Raw genomic sequence first — 21878 nt, 5'->3', positions numbered from 1 at the left:
ACTCTCTGCACTCCCTCTCTCTGCGAGTTCCCGCTCTCTCTCTGCATTCCCCCTCTCACTCTGCATTCCCTCACTCTCTTTCTGCATTCCCCCTCTCTCTCTCTGTGGTCCCTCGCTCCCTCTCTGCATTCCCTCGCTCTGCGTTCCCCCTCTCTCTTTAAGCGTTCTCTCTCTCTGCGCATTCCCCCTCTCTCTCTGCGTTCCCCCTCTCTCTGCGTTCCCTCTCTCTCTCTGCGTTCCCCCTCTCTCTGCGTTCCCTCACTCTCTCTCTGCATTCCCTCACTCTCTGCATTCCCTCATTCTCTCTCTGCTTTCCCTCTCTCTCTGCGTTCCCCCTCTTTGGGTTCCTCCTCTCTCTTTGCGCGTTCTCTCTCTCTCTCTGCGTTCCCTCGCTCTGCATTCCCCCTTTCTCTCTCTATCTGTGTTCCCCCTCTCTATGCATTCTCTCTCTCTCTGTGTTCCCTCTCTCTCCCTCTCCCTCTCTCTGCATTCCACATTCCCTCTCTGTTTCTCTGCATACCCTCTCTCTCTGCGTTCCTCCTCTCTCTCTCTCTGCATACCGTGTTCCCCCTCTCTCTCTCTGCATACCCTCTCTTCTGTCTCTCTCTCTCTCTGTGTTCCCTGTCTCTCTCTCTGCGTTCCCCCTCTCTCTCTCTCTGTGCTCCCCCTCTCTCTCTCTGCGTTCCCCCTCTCTCTCTGCGTTCCCCCTCTCTCTCTCTGCGTTCAAACTCTCTCTGCATTCGCATTTTCTCTCTCTCTCTGCCTTTCTCTGCGTTCCCTCACTCTCTCTGCATTCCCTCTTTCTCTGCATTCCCATTTTCTCTCTTTCCCTTTCTCTGCATTCCCTCTCTCTCAATACGTTTCCTCTCTCTCTTATTCCTGCTCCTGTTCCACCTCTCTCATGGCCCTCAAAAGACTCCACTCCCTTAATTGTCTCCACCCTTTTTGTAGGGCTGCTTTCTCAGATTTCCCAGGCTGGTTTTACATCCCAATCCGCCCCTGATTATGGTCCAAATCAGCAACCAGAGGTCGAGGGGGAAGGGGGGGGGGGGGCTCCAACGCTTTTCGCTGGATCTAAATGCCAGCTTTATCAAGGAGCTTTATCAAGACACCTTGATAAGGCAGGCATTTAGATCCAGTGAAACACGTTGGTGCCCCCCCCCCCCCCCCCCCCCTGGACCTCTGGTTGCTGATTTAGACCATCACCAGCTTATCAATCTGATCGCCATTGAGCCAATTTGATACAGGGGACCATCATTGGGACATTCATTGCAATACTGGTTGAGGTTTAAGATTGGTCCTGTATCAAAAACATCTTTCAGGATCGATCCCTCCAGCGACACCCGGAAATTACACCATTCTGGACTGCATTCCATCAGGACAATCTTCATTGGATCAGTGCAGGTCATATAGGCCCCCATACACTAGCCGATTTTGGTCAGATTTCAGCCAGATCAGACGGATCTGGCAGAAATCGGACCAAAATCGGCTAGTTTGGATGTCCCCTCAGATCCGATGCGCGGTCCCGTGCGCATCGGATCTGCGTCGGGTGGTCGGACCTGCTGCACGTCCGACCACCCGACTTGGGACCTAGTGGGGCGGCGCGGCGGTGGAGGGAGCAGGGGGGGCTGGGGACGCGACGCGGCTGCAGGGGACACAGGCGGCATAGAGCCGGATAGGGGAAGCCGGCCGGGAGCTGTCAGTAATGAATAAAAAAAAAAGCCCATACAATGAATGGGCGGCCTGTGATTGGCTGAGCGCTCTCTCAGCCAGTCAGCAATTGGCTGAGAGAGCGCTCAGCAGCCAATCACAGGCTGCCCATTCATTGTATGGGCTTTTTTTTTTTTATTCATTACTGACAGCTCCCGGCCGGCTTCCCCTGCCCGGCTCTATGCCGCCTGTGTCCCCCGCAGCGTCCCCAGCCCCCCTGCACCGCCTTGCCGCACAGACGCTGGGGGACAGCGTCCCCAGCAGCGGGGGACACAGACGCTGTCCCCCGCAGCGTCCCCAGCAGCGGGGGACACAGAGTCCCCAGCCCCCCTGCTCCCTCTACCGCACAGACGCTGGGGAACAGCGTCCCCAGCAGCGGGGGACACAGACGCTGTCCCCCGCAGCGTCCCCAGCAGCGGGGGACACAGAGTCCCCAGCCCCCCTGCTCCCTCTACCGCACAGACGCTGGGGAACAGCGTCCCCAGCAGCGGGGGACACAGACGCTGTCCCCCGCAGCGTCCCCAGCAGCGGGGGACACAGAGTCCCCTGCTCCCACCTCTGTAGCCCCCCCCCCCCTGCTCCCCGGGTTTTTTACATGTGATAAATCGAGACGATTTATCACATGTAAAAAATGGCACATCAAGTGCCAGTCTAATCAAGCTCCCCCGGGGAGCAGCCGGGGAAGCTCAGGGGGAAGTCGGGGGCGACTTGTCCTAAGGACAAGTCGCCCTAGTGTATGGGGGCCTATATAACTTTGGTCCCCCCACCACCTTTGGTCCACCAACCATTTGCCCACCCACATTCATATGATAATTGTATATGTGCTTTTTATTGATTTATTGTTTTACTGTGTAATAAATTGTTATCTTATCTAATTACTGGCTGTTTCTCACTGGTAGCGCTGCTTAAAAAAACTTTTTCTCCTGTACACTTTAAGGCAGGGGTGTCCAAACTTTTTGCAACGAGGGCCAGATTTGGTGAAGTGTAAATGTGTGGGGGCCGACCATTCAGCCTGACATTCTTTGAATCATTAATCACATCAGAATGGTCCCCCACTCTGCGTCCCCCAGCCTGCCCCTTCACTGTATTTCCCCCAGCCTGCCCCATTCACTGTATGTCCCCCAGCCTGCCCCTCCTTCACTGTATATCCCCCATTCACTGTATGTTCCCCACTGTGCACCCATTCACTCTGTCCACCAGCCTGCCCCCCTTCTCTTAATGTCCATCAGTGCCTCCATTCATTGTATGTCCCCAAGCCTGACCCTCCTTCACTGTATGACTCCCATTCACTGTATGACCCCCATTCACTATGTACCTCACTCTGCCCCCATTAACTGTATGTCCCCCAGCCTGCCCCTGCTCCCCATTCTCTGAATGGCCATCACTGCCTCCATTCACTGTATGTCCCCTGGCCTGACCCTCCTTCACTGTATGTCCCCCACTCTGCCCCCTCCCTTCTCTGTATGTTTCCCAGCCCATTGAGTGAGCCAGAGGAAGGAGAGACAAAGCAGGCACTGCAAGAACAGGAGATGCTTGGGCTCCCGCTGCCACTCTGCATGTTACGGGAGAAAGCTTCCCCCTTGCTGCCACCCTCTCCAAACACTGCTGTCACTGTGATTGTAGAGTAGGGTGATATACGATTGTAGCAGCAGGGGTAGGACGCCAAACACATCTGACTGTGGCGGCCGGCACTTCCTCACTGCAGCAGACAGCAAGGTAAAGGAGCGCTCGCCGGGGCCCCACCTTTAGTGTCCTGTGCTGTGCTTCCCACATCTGATGCTCAGCCTGCTTCCAGCTGGAGGCTGCGGGCCGCTTGAAATGACAACGCGGGCTGCAATTGGCCCCCGGGCCTGACTTTGGACATGCCTGCTTTAAGGGATTGGCCACTCCCTTACTAGCAGCTGCTATAGGAAAACAACTCTGGTAATAGCGCTCAATCTTTCAACCTTGGTTGAACCTTTTCTTCTGCAGTGTTTAATGCAGCCTGAGCCAGCCTGCCTGCTGTGTTGGGGAAATTTAAATGTAATTGTAGCCAGGCATAGTGTGTGGAAGAACGCAGAACTGAGTTCCGGCTTCAATTACAACTGCTGGAACTCAGTTCCACCCCGTTCCGACCCATTTTAACCCCTACTTGTAGGTCCATCAACTGCTATCCATCTCTGGTAGGTAGCACCTGCTATCCATGTCTGGTAGGTAGCATCTGCTATCCATCTCTGGTAGGTCCATCACCTGCTATCCATCTCTGGTAGGTAACATCATACATCCATCTCTGTTAGGTCCATCACCTGCTATCCATCTCTGGTAGGTCCATCACTTGCTATCCATCTCCTCTAGGTAGTACCATACATCCACCTATGGTAAGTAGCACGTGTTATCCATCTCTGGCAGGTAGCATCCACCAGAGATGGATAGCACATTGTACCCACCAGAGAAAGATAAGAGATGTGAGAAAGGCCTTCACTTATTTAGAAGTTACCTTGGATCCTTTGTGACTTCGCAAACTATTAGATGCCTTGCTCTTGGTGTGATCTTTGTTGGTCAACCACACTTAGGGAGGGAAACAATGGTCTGGAATTTCTTATATGTATACCATCTTCTTCAGATGTCCTGAGAAATCTCTGCAGCGCCTGAGTACATAAGCAACTTAGCAAAACAATACAAATTACTTACAGAGTTATACTGATATCACTCTCAGCCAGTCTACAGGGACAGAAGCCCACAATGAATCGGCAATGGTCTAGCTATGCTGTGTGATAATGGCCGATGAGTCAGGGTCTGCATCCACTGGATGTTCTAATTTCACAGCTGTGGTGCACCATCAATTGCTGCAATGCTGGCTGGGCGGTAACTGGTGGAAGCCGGAAGCCACCCCACACTGCGAGTGTTAGCAGGGCTTCTGGAATAGAGCCGTTAACGAGAAGAATGTGTGCCACAGACCTCCGTTAGAAGAGCAGCAGTCACACTTGAAACCCACTGCAAACTGCACAAGTGCTGCTGTACATGCAGATGCCCCTTCAAGGTTTAGAGCACAGAGGCAGGTGACTTTCTTGCCTCTGGGAAGGACGCCTCTGTATTGTATGTCAGCAAGGGTGTACACCAGGGGTGGCCAAACCTGTCCTCAAGAGCTACCAACAGTTCATGTTTTTAGGCAATCTGTGGATCTATAGTAGGAATGAATGCAGCAGGTTTACAAAAGTGGCAGTTAGTAATGACTACAGCTGTGAACCAGCTAGGTGGGAAACATGGACCATTGGTAGATGTCCAGGACCAATTTGGCCAGCACCGGTGTACACATACTCCAGACAGTCCGTTAATTAAGACCGGAGTCCGGAGGGGTGACAGAAGGGGTTGGCTACTGCCTATTCCTGGACATTGTATAGCCTGGGAACACCACCCCTCCAGACTCCGGTCTTAATTACCGGACTGTCCGGAGTAATCCCAGACAGGTAATCCTACAGTTTGTACACACTAGAATATGTACACATAATTGTTAGCAATGTCATCTCACCTGCCAGCATAACAAGCAGATGAGAAGTAATTAACGATGTGCTGAAAGTGAGCATGTGAGAGTAAAGAAGCATACACATGCAGAGATTTGTGCTAAGCCAGTGGTTCCCAAACTGTGTGCCGTGGCTCCCTGGGGTGCCGCGGGACACTTGCAGGGGTGCCCCAGGTTGGTGGTCCAGGACCAATTCAAATTATTTATGGTTAATTATTTATGGCCAAAACCAGTGCTGGTGGCTGCCAATCATAAAATGTGTACAAACAGAAGCAAATCCTGCCCTTTACCCTGGGCATAAAGTGGTCATGCAGAGGTGGGGGAACTAATTTCTCTATGCCACCTAATTAACACCCCTCCCCCATTAGGCAGAGACAGTGGTAGGGTTTTTGACCCCCCCCTGCAAACTAGATTGTTTTTCTGTGAGAATTACTGTGCAGGGCCAATGTGGAGGTTAAAATGTTCCACTTCACCATTAGAGGTGGTGGAACTCAGTTCCACCCCGTTCCCCCTCACTTTAACCCCTGCATTTACCAAATAACTGACCCTGAGAATCAAATATAAACCCAATCTAATTCATTTTTTGGGGGGCCTAGGGGTGCCGTGAAAAAATTCCGATACACTAGGGTGCCGTGATTCAAAAAAGATTGGGAACCCCTGTGCTAAGCGATTTTGCTAAGTAATTTTGCTAAGCAATTTTGCTTAAGCAAAAAAAGGCTGGGTAGTGGTTCAGAATGAGAGATTGCGATCAGTATCCAGGGCCGGCAATAGAAATCTCGGGGCCCGCTACAGCGATATCTCCGGGGCCCCCAAAGCTAGTCAGTTTACACGCGCACTCATGGAGTGTACACAGCACAATGCCCACATTATTGCAGCTCACTTACAATCCCCACAGTATTGCCGTTTAAGCACATTGCCCACAGTATTACCCATAATGAGCATACATAACAGTAAACTACCTCCAATTGGAACACACTTACCCCCCTCCCCCCCGGGTCACAGTTAACCTCCCCATTGTACACAGTCAATCTCCCCCATGGAACATTTAAACCTTCTTCCACATATTACACAATTTCCTCTCCCCCCAAATAGCACAGTTTTGTTACACCAAGACTCACACTTTTGGTGTAACTTCTCATTCTTGAGCTCTTGCTGTTCATGCCAGGGACTGCTTAGGGCAGGGGGGGGGCAATGAGCAGAAGTAGAGGAAAAAGTGCCACTGCAGCTCCTCCAAGCCTAGGACTTACAGGGTGTGAAGGAGGCGCTTTAGAATAGTATCCGGATCGGCGCTGCACTGCGCTTCGAGCTTGCCTGTCATATAGTATGACAGGAGCAGCAAGTGGCAGAGCCAGACTGGTGTCTCCACACATTAACCCCTTCCTGACACAGCCAGTTTTTGCCTTCCTGACAGAGCCCTTTTTTTCAAATCTGACATGTATCACTTAAGTGGGGATAACTTTTTTTTGCTTTTACTTATCCCAGTGATTTTGAGATTGTTTTCTCGTGACACATTGTACTTCAAGTTAGTGGTAAATTTTCGTCGATACAGTCTGTGTTTTTTTGTGAAAAATACCAAAATGTCGTAAAAAAATGGAAAATTTAGCAATTTGCAAAAAGTTAAATTTTCTGCTTGTGAGACAAATAATCTTACCACTCAAAATAGTTAATAACTAACATAGGCCCTTATTCTGATCGGTGCGGATATTCCCGCTTGCGTACGGGCCGCCGATGTTTATCGTCTGCGCATGTGCAGAGGTCACTCTGCGCATGTGCAGGCGGTTTCGCCGCATGGATTCTTTATACGCCGCACAGGGGGCGTAGAGGGGCGTGAGGGGCTACTTAGCCTCATCACCCTATGCATACGCCCCGCGTTTCATGGGCGTTCCCATGCAAACGCGGGGCGTATGCATGGTAATGAGGCCGTGACGCGTGGGTACGGGGCGGGCATCTGACATCGCCGGATGTCAGCTGCCCGCCCCCATACAAGATTTTACACGGACAAGTGTCCGTGTGGTCTTGTGTTGCGGGACCTGGTGGAGCGTGCGGCCCTGCATTCGATGTTCAGCGACCATCGAATGCAGGGGCTGCTCCCACCATGGAGGAGGCGTATCCCCGTCCACATTCATGCGGACCGCCACATATCCGCATACGGACGGAGGTGGCGATCCGTATGGAAGGCGGGGATTCGCCAAGACGGACATCACCGCATATTTCTGATCGGGCCGCACCGATCAGAATAAGGGCCATAGACCATATGTATACTTTATGTTGCCATCATTATTTCAACCTCATTTTCATTTTTTTGGACACTAGGAGGCTTAAAATATGAATAGCAAATTCTCAAATTTTCAAGAAAATTTCAAACACTGATTTTTTTAGGGACCAGTTCAGTTCTGATGTGACTTTGAGGGACTTGTATGTGAGACACCCCCATAAATGATGCCATTTAAAAAACTGCACCCCTCACAGTATTCAAAACAGCATTTTGGAAGTTTGTTAACCCTTTAGGTGTTTCACAGGAATTAAAACAAAGTGTAGGTGAAATTTCAAAACTTCATTTTTTTTGCAGATTTTCAATTTTAATACATTTTTCTAAGGAACACAGTAGATTTTACTAGAGAAATGTGACTAAAAATTGATTCCCCCAATTCTTTTGTTTTCATAAATATCCTATATGTGGCCCTAGTGTGCACGTTGACCAAACCACAGGCTTCATAATAGAAGGAGCACCTACTTGATTTTGGAGCCTCCTTTTTATGAGATTATTTTTTAGGCACCATGTAGGTTTCTAGGCACCATAAGATGCTAAAAGTTAGGAACCTCCCCCACAAGTGACCCCATTTTGCAAACTACACCCTTCAGGGAATTCATCTAGGGGTATAGTGTACATTTCAAACCCCCAGGGGTTTCACCAATTTTGATACAACTGGGCTGTGAAAATGAAAAAATTTAATTTTTCATTTTCACAGCTCAGCTGTATCAAAATTGGTGAAACCCCTGGGGGTTTGAAATGTACACTATACCCCTAGATAAATTCCCTAAAGGGTGTAGTTTGCAAAATGGGGTCACTTGTGGGGGGGTTCCACTGTATGGGTGCTTCAGGGGTCATTCAACCAGAATCTGTGCTGCAAAATCCAAATATCACTCCTTCCCTTCTGAGTCCTGCCATGCACCCAACTGGTATTTTTTGGTCACATGTGAGGCATTGCCATACTCGGGAGAAATTGGGGCACAGATTTTGGGGTGCTTTGTCTCCTTCATTCCTTGTGAAAATGAAAAATTTTGAGCCAGATCTGCATTTTTGTGTAAAAAAATGTAATTTTTTACACAAAAATGCAGTTCTGGCTCAAAATTTTTCATTTTCACAAGGAATGAAGGAGACAAAGCACCCCAAAATCTGTGCCCCAATTTCTCCCGAGTACGGCAATGCCTCATATGTGACCAAAAAATACCATTTGGGTGCATGGCAGGACTCAGAAGGGAAGGAGTGATATTTGGTGGTGGAATGAATGGTGGGTGCTATGTCGCATTAGCAAGACCCCCGAAGCACCAATACAGTGGAACCCCCCCACATGTGACCCCATTTTGCTCACCAGCTTTGGGAGGGGGGCTGGCGCTGCGGCTGGTGGGGGGGTGGGAGGGGTGCTGACGCTGCGGCAGCCGGGTGGGTGGGAGGGAGGGGGGGCTGCCGGGTGGGAGGGGGGGGCTGGCGATCGGTGGTGATCGGTGCTGTACTTAACAGCACCGATCACCACCGATCACTGTGTTACCGAGCGGCTTAGTCGTCGGTAACACAGAAAACGCTGCAATTGGCTGTTCACATTTGAACAGCCAATCGCAGCGATCGCCGCAAAGGGGGGATGTCTGCTGTCAGGGACAGCAGACATCTCCAAACTGTCACCGCGTCTATAGACGCGGTGACAGTTTAAAACCATGACGTATATATACGTCTTCGGTCGGGAAGTACCTCCCGACCATGACGTATATATACGTCATATGTCGGGAATATCTTTCTATCTATCTGTCTATATATATATATATATATATATATATATATATATATATATATATATATATATATATATGTATGTGTATATATATATATATACACATATATATATATATGTGTATATATGTGTATATTTATATATATATATATATGTGTATATATATATATATATATATATACACATATATATATGTGTATATATATATATATATACACACATATATATATACACACATATATAGATATATATATATATATATATATATAATTCAGTACATTACATAATTCAGTACATATTTTATTTATTTTATTTGTGCTGCGGCTGGCGGGGGGGTGGGAGGGGGGGAGCGCTGCGTGCGCTGCGGCTGCCGGAAGGAGGGACTGCAGGGACTGCCAGGTGAGCTGCCGGGTGAGCTGCCGGGTGGGTGGGAGGGGGGGCTGGCGATCGGTGGTGATCGGTGCTGTACTTAACAGCACCGATCACCACCGATCACTGTGTTACCGAGCGGCTTAGCCGCCGGTAACACAGGAAACGCTGTGATTGACTGTTCACATTTGAACAGCCAATCACAGCGATCGCCGACCGGGGGGGCATCCCTGCCCCCCCTGGGCAGCGAGGGGGGATGTCTACTGTCAGGGACAGCAGACATTTCCAAACTGTCACCGCGTCTATAGACGCGGGGACAGTTTAAAGCCATGACGTATATATACGTCATGTGTTGGGAAGTACATCCCGGCCATGACGTATATATACGTCAAATGTCGAGAAGGGGTTAATAGACCACGTTGAGCAGCTACCACTGGCTCTGAGCAATTAGCCAGACGGCGCGCGCACGGGGGGGGGGGGGGGGGTGGAGGGATGCTGGCGGGATCCTCTTAGCTTTAATCAATTGCACTGCGTCCCGTGTCACACTGCTGCAGAAATTATTTGGGGCCACTCAAAACGTCGAGGCCCGGGACAGGTGTCCCCCTTGACCCCCCCTGTCGCCGGGCCTGTCAGTATCTCTACTACCCCTTTCACATTGCAGCTCTTAAAAGGTATATTGCCTTTTTTTAAGCCTTTTAAACCGGTTAGAGCTGCAGTGTGAATGCGCCAGTCTGCATTTACCAGCTACAAATAACCGGTATTTGCAAATAGGTAAAAAGCAGAGTCCTACACAGTTCAGAGCCATTTTTGGTACTTGTGTATTATCCGGGCGCCAGATACATCGCATCGCATTAAACTACTTAAGGCATGCGATGCGATTGTACCCGATTTTGAGCCTTTCCCGGGAGGAGTGTACAATTTTAATATTACGCCGCATCGCATGTCTTAACTAGTGGCATGCGATGCGACACGATTATACCCGATATTACATTGTACAGGCACCCTGATGCCTGATTACAATGTTAAATGCACCCCTATACCCGATTTTTAATTGTGCACCCACCCTGATGGGTGATTACTATGTGAAATGCTCCCCCCCCCCTGTTAACGCCACCCCAGTAAAACCGCCAACCCGAAGCGTGGCGAGCGCAGCGAGCCCGCGAGGGGCGGTGGTACGCATCCTGCGACCTTTTCTTACCCCCACTATCCACGTTGGCGTGGAGTTGAATTAATATAGTGTGGCGAGCGCAGCGAGCCACCGAGCCCAAAGCATGGCGAGGGGACGCGTATTACTTCACATGTATTCCGCGTCCGCTCGCCACACTATATAAAATCAACTCCACGCCGACGGGGATAGTGGGGGTATGAAAAGGTCGGAGGACGCGTACCGCCTCCGCTCGCCACGCTTCGGGTTCGCGTTGATACTGGGGTGGCGTTAACAATGGGGGGCCATTTAACATAGTAATCACCCATCAGGGTGGGTGTACAATCAAAAATCGGGTCGGGGGGGGGGGGGCATTTAACATAAGAATCAGGCATCTGGGTGCCTGTGCGATGAAAAATCGGGTCCAATCGCGTCGCATCGCATCACATGCGATATGATTGTATGCGATGCAACGCAATTTTTTAAGGTGCGATGAGAAAATCGGGCGCCCGGATAATACACAAGTACCCCATTTTTTATGCAGTGTGAACGGCTCTGAACCGGTATATAGGACTGAGCTGATTATCAGCACAGTGAATACTTAATAATCAGGAGCCGCTCATTATATGTGCGCATATGTAATGAGTGTATCATTCATATGTGCATATGTAATTAGCAGCTCCTTCATATGCGCATGCCCGCTGCCTACTGCGCTGGCCGGATCCGCAGCCAGGTACCAGGGGAGGGAGGAATTGTTACTAGGTGCTGGCTGTGTGTGGGGGGGCCCTGCTGCTTTACCGACACCTGTGGCTCCCGCCCCCGGGTTACCCCCTGAACCCGCTCTGCCTACTGCCGGCGTTGTAGCTCGAATGCCCGGCAGCGGGGTCCCTTTGCTTTGGTGAATGCGTGGCATATTACTGGTTAATTAACGTGTACCTTTTGCAACGGGTTCAATGTGAAAGGTACAAAAACATGCAGTGTGAATGGGGTTAATCTTGCTCTGACTCAGTTAAAGAAACGTTTTAAAAAAACGGGTCAGAGCAGGTTTGGCAGTGTGAAAGCAGCATCATTCTGTACACACAGAGAGATTTGCAGTCACTTGCTAAGCAATTTGACTAGATTTTGACTGAATGCACTGATTTAGGACCTTATTCTAGTTCACTCTTTTGCTGTGTACACATGGGGGCGATAGGGGCTGAAATCGCTGGAAATATGGTCGCTGACGACCATATTGCCAGTTATGGGAGTGTGCCCGTGTGCGCTCCCATTTTCTGCCCCATTCTAATCGCTCCTGCGAGCAAGCTCCTGCGACCAACTGATTACCTCTGCGGCACCACCGGCTGAGGTTCCTTTCCATCAGTGACCATCTCTGGTCGCTGATGAAAAGGGGACACTGAGCAATATATCTCCCCCGTGTGTACGGGCTTTTCTGACAAAATCCTTCTTGTGAGGGGGAATTAGATTTGGGTGGGGTTTTACTTCTAATGCTGTGTACACATGGGGTAATATGATTGCTGGGGATATATTGCTAGCAATATATCCCCAGCAATCATATTGCTCAGTGTCTCCTTTTCATCTGCGATGAAAAGGAGACACTGCTACGGGGCGGAGGGGGAGCGCAGCAGCAGCAGACGCTGCTACTGTCACTTTGATGGGAGGAGGGAGGGAGCAGAGGCGCGGGGCTGGGGAGATCAACGCTGATCTCCCCAGCGCTGACCTCCCGGCACAGCGATCGCCGGGGAAAGCCGCTGGTCGCAGGAGCATGCTCCTGCGACCAGAGACCATTAGGCAGTGCACACGGGAGCGCTCAGCTGGCTCAGCGACCATATTCCCAGCGATTTTACATGAAATTGCACCCGTGTGTACTCACCTAAAGTTAGATCTATATTGCAGTGTAAAAATAAAGCAGCCAGTATGCTGCACAGAAACAAAATAACTCACCCAAATCTAATTTTACATCTGCCCCCCTGCAGTGCACATGGTTTTGTCCATCTAAGGATTTTGTCAGAAAGAGTAAACTTGAATAAGGCCCTTAGTTAGCAAGAGATAATTAATCTCTCAGGGCATTACGGAGAGATATGTGCTTGCTTTCTAAGCAATCTAGTCAGATTGCTTAGAAAATAGCACAAAATTGCTCTGTGTGTACAGGGGCGAGATGCATGAAAGTAAAAAATGTGGCCAAACAGTTTTCTGAGGTTTAGCTGCAGCCCCTTATGCACCAAGCCTGGAATGCGGTACATTCCAGAGCTTGGATGCGATGGGCAATGCAATTTTAAAATCAGCATTGTCCATAGAAGCCTATTGGCTTCTATCGCATTTTTCTGCTGTAAGGGATCCAACCGATCCCTCCCAGCCTCCCCAGCAGCATGTGCAGATAGGACTCTGGGTCTAATACCCGGAAGTTCTATCATTGCTGGCAGAGAGTGACCCAAAAAAGCGCCCGATAGAGTATAGCAGCTGCTCCACAAATCCCCCCTGTTAGTGGGAGATAAAGTGCAACAAAGAGAAAAAGAGAGAGTGGAGAGCGCTAAAGGTTTTACAACCACCTTGAAATGTGTATAGTGCAAAAACACAGAATACAATTAAAATGACTTTTTATTAATAATTCGATGATCACATCAGGATTTCATCTTTAGGATGCAGGTTCAATAACCCAACGCGTTTCGTCTTAAAAAAGACTTCATCAGGGTTTTTTTTACATGCACTGTTGGTGGTAAAAAATTTAGAATAAATCATACAGAATTTCAATTTAACAATGAATTTAAAAATAAACATAGGCCTGTAATAACGTCCTGGTACATACCAAAGGATTAGAATCAACAGGATTGATAATCAACATTAATGCTGAAAACACCTGTCCTTTAGAACGGACGGCGGTTTCCAAACGGTGATAGTCTAAAACAAGTTATTATAACAAATAATTAGAATCGGGAGGGTGAGCACTTAAAGCGCGTTGAAACTTGGGGAGGAGAGATCTTTTGCCAAATCTTTCCGTGTGTACGCACCATTTCTCTGCAAAATTCTTCATTCAGCGTTAGTAAACCCCAGTATGCATGCGGAGGCTGATGGCAAGTATCACAAGATTCTTGCGGTTCTTGCTGCATCTCTCCCTAGATGATGTGGACACTATGTTGTAACAATTTAGCTTAAAGGGACAAACTGTCCAATATATTGTGTAGTGTTTCCCATCTTATGGCTTTGCATGTTTTGCTGGAACTATATAAACATATCTGAGTGAAAAGGGTTAATAACCATATATTAATTTCAGGCAGTGCAGTATTATTATTTTTTTCTAAATAACTATTAAAAAAAATATTAAATATTTAATTTATATATATATATATTCAATATTTAATAATATTCTTTTTTTAATGGTTATATTTTTTGTCATAGCCAACAAAGTTATTTTGTTATGTCAATTGGTAAGTTCTTTTTACAGGTTACTAGTGGTATGTGGTAGCAGTGTCACTCTAACATGAGGCCTAGTGCTAGCAGTTAGCCCATCATCTCATCATCAGATCCCTGGGCTGCCTCTAGGTGGCTGGATGGATGCAGGAACCACATTCAGTAGAAGCAGAGATTATTAGTGCAGCACTGACTTCATGTGTATTCATTTTGCATGCCCCCAGAGCGGCATTATCAGGCCCGGCCGCAGCAGCTCAGTCACTGCTTCCCTACATAACAATGATACATGTGTGGAAGCCCGGGGGCCAGGTGTCAGCTATTCTGCCACCAGACATGACACCCTGCTCTGATAAAATGTTTCCCTGTGGCAGGGCATCAGCCTCCCCATGGCCCATGCAGCTGGCTACACGCACACTGCCTGCTCCTGCTGCTACACTGGGCCAAGGCTGGCATTACAGGCGAGGGTGAGCGCGGCATCCTCCTCACTGTAGCAGGGCTGGGGCAGGTTGGGGACAAGCAGGGAGATCAGGCCGCGCCCGGGCAGCCATTTTGATATTGTCCACGGTCTTGCTTAACCACGACCTGACAGCCAGATGTTCCGGGGACAGGGCACATGCACACGGCGCATTCCATGAGACGAATGACGTTTTATGGGGGGGCCGGGACCTGTCCACTGGGGCGAGCTCCTGAATGGGATGTACGAGCCCGGGGGGACCTAAGATGGAGAGAGTGAGGGCAGGGCTGCTGCTGCTGTGTATCATCAGCACAGGGGCAGCAGTGGCATGGCGTGTGTATGGAGGAGGCAGGGCAGCCTCCTCAGTATGTATGCCACATCCATGTCCTCACAGCTGGCATGCACCACGTGCCCATAGCAGGCATACACCATGGGACTCTGTGCTGGTGCTGCCACTAATATGATGTCATGGCTGCACGAAGTGACAGTAAGTGACGTCACCCCAGGCATGATTGGGCAGTAGAAGGTACAGCGCCCTCTTATGCCACCTAGCCGTGCCCTGTCGCTCATTTACCCCGAAATTTTCTGCCAATCCCCATCTCCCACTGGTGGGCACCTCCAGCCATTTGTAACTGGCAGTGTGCCATGTGGTTACCCCAGCTGTGTCTGCCTGCACTGCCCCCACTGCATGAGGCCTCATCCCTCCCCCCACACACACACTGGTGTCACTGAGACCGGCGCTGGCAGTGCAGGATCTGCCCTGCACACGGGAGACAACTACCCCAGCAGCAGCCGCCGCCTCCCCTCCCCCACGTAGGCTCCGCACGCCTCCTGCTGTAGCATTGTGAGCTTGCAGTAGCAGCACTCCCCGCTGCGTGCTGTGCGGCTGGGGGAGGTAGTGCAGACCGCTGCGGGCTCCGGGCCTAGCGCTGTGTGATGAGGGGCAGGCGCACGGTAAGGCCGGGGCAAACAACTCCACGCTTCTTCCATTTGCATGTTTGTGCATCACTTGTTCCCGACCGGATCACCGCTCTGCACCGGTGCAGGAAGAGCCATGGCTGGCTTCCTGAGCCGTGAGAGGTGCTGCACGCTCCATGCTCCCCGTCCCTGACCTCCACGTTCCGGCTGCGGTGTACAGGAGGGATATAAATGTATGTGTGTGTATGACGGGGTGCTGGGGCTGTGCTGCGTCTGCTGTTTGCACTGTATGGCATGCATGATACCCTGGCCTGCATGTGCATGTTTACATAATAGAGGCTGGGGATGCTGTGTATGCACAGGGGTGTGCAGTCAGGGACAAAGCCGGTACACTGGAGTATTAACCTCTGTGCTGCTGGGCTGTATCTGCTGCTGGTGCTGCTGACATGCTCCTAATCCGCAGTGGCTGTGTGCTATTCCATCTCCAGTCCTGACCTATGTACACACGGCGTGACTGGGGGATTTAATGTAGTCTATCCCGTATACCGTGCCCCCCACCCCATTCACTCCACGGCCGGGAGTTGTGCCTGCTAGCCTAGGCCTCTGCTGCTGCCTGTGGGGCTGCCATTTTGGTCAGAGGACATGTTTCACTTAGTACGTATTCCTGTTTATTTAAGTCTGGCTTTGTGTCTTGTGGTATGTGACCATTTCTGCTTTATAGCTACAATTCCTTCTATGCTTTGCATTGTTACAGTAACTGTAGTATTTCACGTTTTTCAACTGTGTTTTAATATGTGTAATATATATCTTTTTAAAGGTTAATGCCTGCAAAGGATGGATGAAACCTGTGATCTAAGCAAGCTCAGCAATACTCCAAGCTATTTAAATTCATTGGATCCAAATGCCCAGTTTAAGAAGTGTGTGGGTGATGGAAATATCTTAGAGCCACTTAATGGGTGCAGTGTTCCATTGACTTCATCACTGCAGAATAACACACCAGGTTATGGGCAGGATTCCACTTCCCATTACATTCCTCTACGAAGGCTCCAAGACATTGCCTCCATGATGAATATCGATGGCCTGAACAGATCACATGATATTGAAAGACGCATGTCGGAACCAAGTTCTCAACCTTACTTTTATAATCAAAGTGAACCAACAATACATGCCACTGGGCCTGAGTCTGCACATCGATATTCACCAGATGTCCCTTTAAAGCCCTCAAAACATTTAAAGAATGGAATGCATCACTTTGATCCATTTGGTCAGATGGAGCCAGAATATGGTATGCAACATCTTAATTATGGTATAGATGGATCAGGCTTTGGAATGGATTTGCCAGTGTATGGACAACCACCCTCTGTGGTAGAAAGTATTGGAGAAACTGCATCTAAGATAAACACCCCTCCGGATTTTGGTTCCGAATTGGAGGATTTGGTTCCATTAGGTTGGGCCGATGATGGTCAGAATCCAATGGGAAGCAAGAATGTACAAAGAAAAACATCTTTTTTAGCAATGATTCAGTGTCCTGAAATTCCAAATGGGGAACACCATAGTACAATTTCGGACAACCTTTTAGATGGGGATATAGATGATGCTTCCCCTTCACAGGTGGATGGTAGACAAAGAGGGCAAGGATCCCTTGCTGTGATGTGCACAGGAGACGAACCCATGACTATGGATGAAGATCTAGAAGACTTTGAGGGAAATCACGAACTCTCTCCAAGGTCTTCAGGATTAACAGATGTAAGCAAAACCAGGGTGTTTGGGAGTGCTTTTCTCTTTGTAAATGGGTTGTTAAATAATGTGCAAAACATGAAATGTAACTATATTTTTCCCCCCAAAATGGTACATCTTGGAGGTTTGTTTCTTTCTTTTCAAGATGGTATCTGGTTGATAGATTGACGTAGCAGTAGTCGACATGAGTTTTAGGTTTTCATTTTCTTTTGGACGTTACCATTGACTGCAATTGGGAATGGTCGACCTTTTGCTTGTGTAAGACCTTTTGTGTATGTTGACAATCTGGTGTTGGACTATTGACCCTTTATACCATAATAGTTTGGGATTGTATTATGGCCCCATATATCAGTTTCCTGACTTCCCATCCTCACTTCCTCCTATCCTGACCATTTTCGTTATGGATGGGGGGGATTGGGCATTTTTTCCCTGACAGGTCGCTGATAATTGTTGGCCACCAATTGGCAGACTCGGTCAGTGGGTTGAGGGAAAGCGGCTGGTGATGTATGTGGCTTTTAGTTTTCAACAGTGAAGGTTCTGGTTGTCAGTTTATGCATACAGAGATGCTTTGTATGCAACATGGTTTAGTTTGGTAAACACATATATTGATTTTAAAACTAAGCAAAGAATTTACTTGAGTATTTTCAGTTATTTTTGTAGGGATATTTTATAGTCAGCGTTTTATTTTACACTATTATCTTTGGCATAACAAAGCATGACTATGTTAATGGGGCCTACACACGTAGTGATTTTTGCCAGCGATTTAACGTGAGCAGCGCTTAAGCACGGGCGATTCCCCTCGAGCTTCCCGGCATCTAGATCACTCAAAGTGTCAGAGATGTTCACAAGCGATTCAGCTTAGTGACTTGGCAGGAGAGGTTTCAATTAATGCTGATCGGCATCACCTGCTGCGCAAAGCGATATGCAGTCTCATGCTAAGCAATCTGACTAGATTAATGGCAGACACAGCTAGCATGTTTGTTATTATATAGACTATTCATCTATAAGGAAAATGTGTCTTACATATTGGGTTGAATTCAATTGAATGTGATCTTGTTTAGCTTCAGGAATGAGTGCCTGGAGCTTTTCAGTTGAAAACCAAGCACGTTTTGGCTTCCTGGTGGGAACAAATGAATTTATATCTGGGCACTCATTTTTTCCATCAATTTCAGTCCCCTGTTTCTAATTGAACCCCCCCCCCCCATATTGTCTCTTCCCAGAGTTGGAGATGGGCATCATTAGTTAACTGGCAATATGTTTGTATTTTACTTTTTTGAATTGATCTAGAAAATCATGTTGCGCAATCTCCTTGCTTGTTTTACTTAATTTCTTTGCCTATACTTCACATTCTTGACACTTAACTGCACATTTATCTTATTTATTTATACACAATTGGTCACGACTCTTTTTGCATCAAAATAATATCTGTATTAAATGCAGATCTGTCCACCCCATCCAAAAGATCATTTTGGGACTGATGACGAGACATTCCTAGTATGAGTCCACAATTGTTTATCATGTTTTGCATAAACATCCATTCACATGTCTCTGGTAACCGCCCATATATCTGACCATCAAATGATGTGTTGCGTGCACGCATATATAAGTAACTTTTAAGTTAATTACATATGCGTGCACGCTGGTGCAGATATAGCCAGCCAGCTGACATCCGGTGATGTCAGCTACCCGCCCCCCGCACCAGCGTCACTGCCTCATCACCATGAGAACGCCCAGCGTTCTCATGGGAATGCCCATGGAACGCTGGGCGTTACCATATGGTAATGTGGCAGCCCGGCACCCCCCGCCCATCTCTGCCCCCGGCACGCCGCCATGGGTGCGTGCACCCGGCGAACCGAAAGTTCACCGTGGGTGCACGCACCATACGTCTGCACATGCACAGAAACCCGTATGCAGACGCGCAACATCGGTCCTGCGTGCGAATGCACGCAGGACCGAACAAACGTGAATAACCCCCTAAGATTCGAGTTATACAATCTTTGCTAACCCTGTACTTTTTACATACAATTCACGCTATCTACATTAGATTTGCACTATATAGTCATTGCTGCCCTGTCTATCTGGGTTTCGATTTGTGCTGTCACGGGCGTGCGCATCGGGATCACAAGGTAAAAAACCTGTGCGATCTGCATGCGATTTTGACTATATAGTCACAATCTCATGCTGGATTGTACCGTGTGTACACAGCATTAATTATGCTGTGTACACACGGTACAATCCAGCATGAGATTTTGACTATATAGTCACAATCTTATGCTGGATTGTACCGTGTGTACACAGCATGCTGTGTACACACGGTACAATCCAGCATGAGATTTTGACTATATAGTCAAAATCGCATGCAGATCGCACAGGTTTTTTACCTTGCGATCCCGATGCGCACGCCCGTGACAGCACAAATCGAAACCCAGATAGACAGGGCAGCAATGACTATATAGTGCAAATCTAATGTAGATAGCGTGAATTGTATGTAAAAAGTACAGTTAGCAAAGATTGCATAGCACTTGAATCTTAAGTCGAATAGCAAGGTAATCTCACCGTGTCTACACACCATAGCTCAGGGGTTCCCAATCTTTTTTTGAATCACGGCACCCTAGAGTATCAGAATTTTTTCGGGGCACCCCTACGCCAAAAAAATAATAATTAGATTGTGTTTATATGTGATCCTTATGGTCAGTTATGTGGTAAAGGGTAGGATTTGCTTCTGTTTGTACACATTTTATGATTGGCAGCCGCCAGCACTGGTTTTGCTCAACAATAACTAACCGTTAATAATTTGAGTTGGTCCGGGACCACCTACCCAGGGCACCCCTGTATGTGTCCTGGGTCACCCCTGGGAGCCACGGCACACAGTTTGGGAACCACTGCCATAGCTAATAAAAACCATGTATAGAATGTAAAATAAATAGGCACAAATTCACATTCGCTTGCAGTACAGTTCAATCCCAACACGTTTTTTTCAATACTAGGATTCGAGATTGGAAACCATTCAATCCCGGCATTGGAATATGGATAGCTGTGTGGAGCAGTTATGAAGGGTATAGGGAGCAGTAAGTGAGACTGAGGGGTTTATTTACTAAGATGGTAGTTCTAGTGAAGATGGGATCTTGCTATGTGCAACCAATCAGATTCTATTATATTCTAGAAGGTTTATATAAATAAGTAGATTCTGATTGGTTGCCCATAGCAACATCCCATCTTCACTAGAACTCCCATCTTGGTAAATAAATCCTGAGTGTAGCATGTTCCCTCTCCCGGCTAGTTGAATAGACCCCTAAGTATGACTGCCCATAGAATTTTTCCTACAGTATGTTTTTGCTCATTTTCTACATCTGTGCAGTGTGAAAATAAGCTAGATCTGATACACAAATGGTTGTATGTTCATCCCTTCATCATCCCCAATGCGGTCAGGTTTGTGATGTGCTGGTGAACCCTTCCTGGCTAGTAGGGTGGTGTGATACAGTATAGGTTCCTTCAGTCTGAAAGGAATGAAACACACCTGGCCTATTGTTGTATCAATTCAATGAGAAGATGGTTTGTTCCCACTTATTATTTTTATTATTTCGCTCATGATTGTATCAAATGACTTGTTCATTACTACTACTTGAACCCATGAACCAAATATTCTAGCAGAAGTAGAGGAAACATTTAAAGGTCTTTCACTGAAGTGTAACCTTGCCCGATAGTATTTAAAACATATCCATTTATTAAGTATACATTACAAATTTCAATAGATTTTTTTTACATATGAATAGATTAAAGCAATATTTCAAACCTGCACTTGGAAGCCTGAGGTGGCCATGGATAGCCCTTAGTTTAGTAAGTCTGCCAGTAGCTGAGAGTTCTTATACTAAATCAGATTTTTAGTTCTTTTTGTGTTGAATAGCCGCTTTTTGTAAATATTGCCTCTTTTTGTAAATATTGCCTCTTTGTGTGAAGTCTATAGCTCTGATCATGTAGGTTCCAGAGGCAGATCATGTGGCCATGTCTGGGGGACAGGCTCTCCACAGGTTAGGAGTCTGATAGTAGTGACGGGCCTCCTATGGTATAGATGGATCAGGCTTTGGAATGGATTTGCCAGTGTATGGACAACCACCCTCTGTGGTAGAAAGTATTGGAGAAACTGCATCTAAGATAAACACCCCTCCGGATTTTGGTTCCGAATTGGAGGATTTGGTTCCATTAGGTTGGGCCGATGATGGTCAGAATCCAATGGGAAGCAAGAATGTACAAAGAAAAACATCTTTTTTAGCAATGATTCAGTGTCCTGAAATTCCAAATGGGGAACACCATAGTACAATTTCGGACAACCTTTTAGATGGGGATATAGATGATGCTTCCCCTTCACAGGTGGATGGTAGACAAAGAGGGCAAGGATCCCTTGCTGTGATGTGCACAGGAGACGAACCCATGACTATGGATGAAGATCTAGAAGACTTTGAGGGAAATCACGAACTCTCTCCAAGGTCTTCAGGATTAACAGATGTAAGCAAAACCAGGGTGTTTGGGAGTGCTTTTCTCTTTGTAAATGGGTTGTTAAATAATGTGCAAAACATGAAATGTAACTATATTTTTCCCCCCAAAATGGTACATCTTGGAGGTTTGTTTCTTTCTTTT

At 47.7% G+C, this 21878-nt stretch overlaps 2 protein-coding genes across 3 annotated transcripts in view; both read left to right on the top strand.

Moving 5' to 3' along the window:
- The first annotated feature begins 15607 nt into the window (after positions 1–15607).
- On the top strand, positions 15608–17411 carry LOC146072962 (histone-lysine N-methyltransferase, H3 lysine-36 specific-like). Its single transcript, XM_083180133.1, has 2 exons — positions 15608–15739; positions 16324–17411. The coding sequence occupies exon 2, from the start codon at positions 16341–16343 to the stop codon at positions 17409–17411; it is 1071 nt and encodes a 356-aa protein (XP_083036259.1). The 5' UTR covers positions 15608–15739; positions 16324–16340.
- A 3885-nt stretch (positions 17412–21296) lies between these two features.
- NSD1 (nuclear receptor binding SET domain protein 1) overlaps positions 21297–21878 on the top strand; it is a 65317-nt gene continuing 64735 nt past the window's right edge. For both annotated transcript variants that reach the window (XM_083182109.1, XM_083182108.1), the window contains exon 1: positions 21297–21746. In XM_083182109.1, coding sequence (XP_083038235.1) covers positions 21330–21746 — 417 coding nt within the window. In that variant the 5' untranslated portion in view covers positions 21297–21329. The remainder of the gene's footprint in view (positions 21747–21878) is intronic.

Source organism: Crinia signifera, chromosome 4 (genome assembly GCF_055691185.1).
Source record: "Crinia signifera chromosome 4, ASM5569118v1, whole genome shotgun sequence".
Lineage (NCBI taxonomy): Eukaryota > Metazoa > Chordata > Amphibia > Anura > Myobatrachidae > Crinia > Crinia signifera.
The sequence above is the reverse complement of the archived record's forward strand: the minus strand, read 5'-3'. Positions and strand labels throughout refer to the sequence as shown.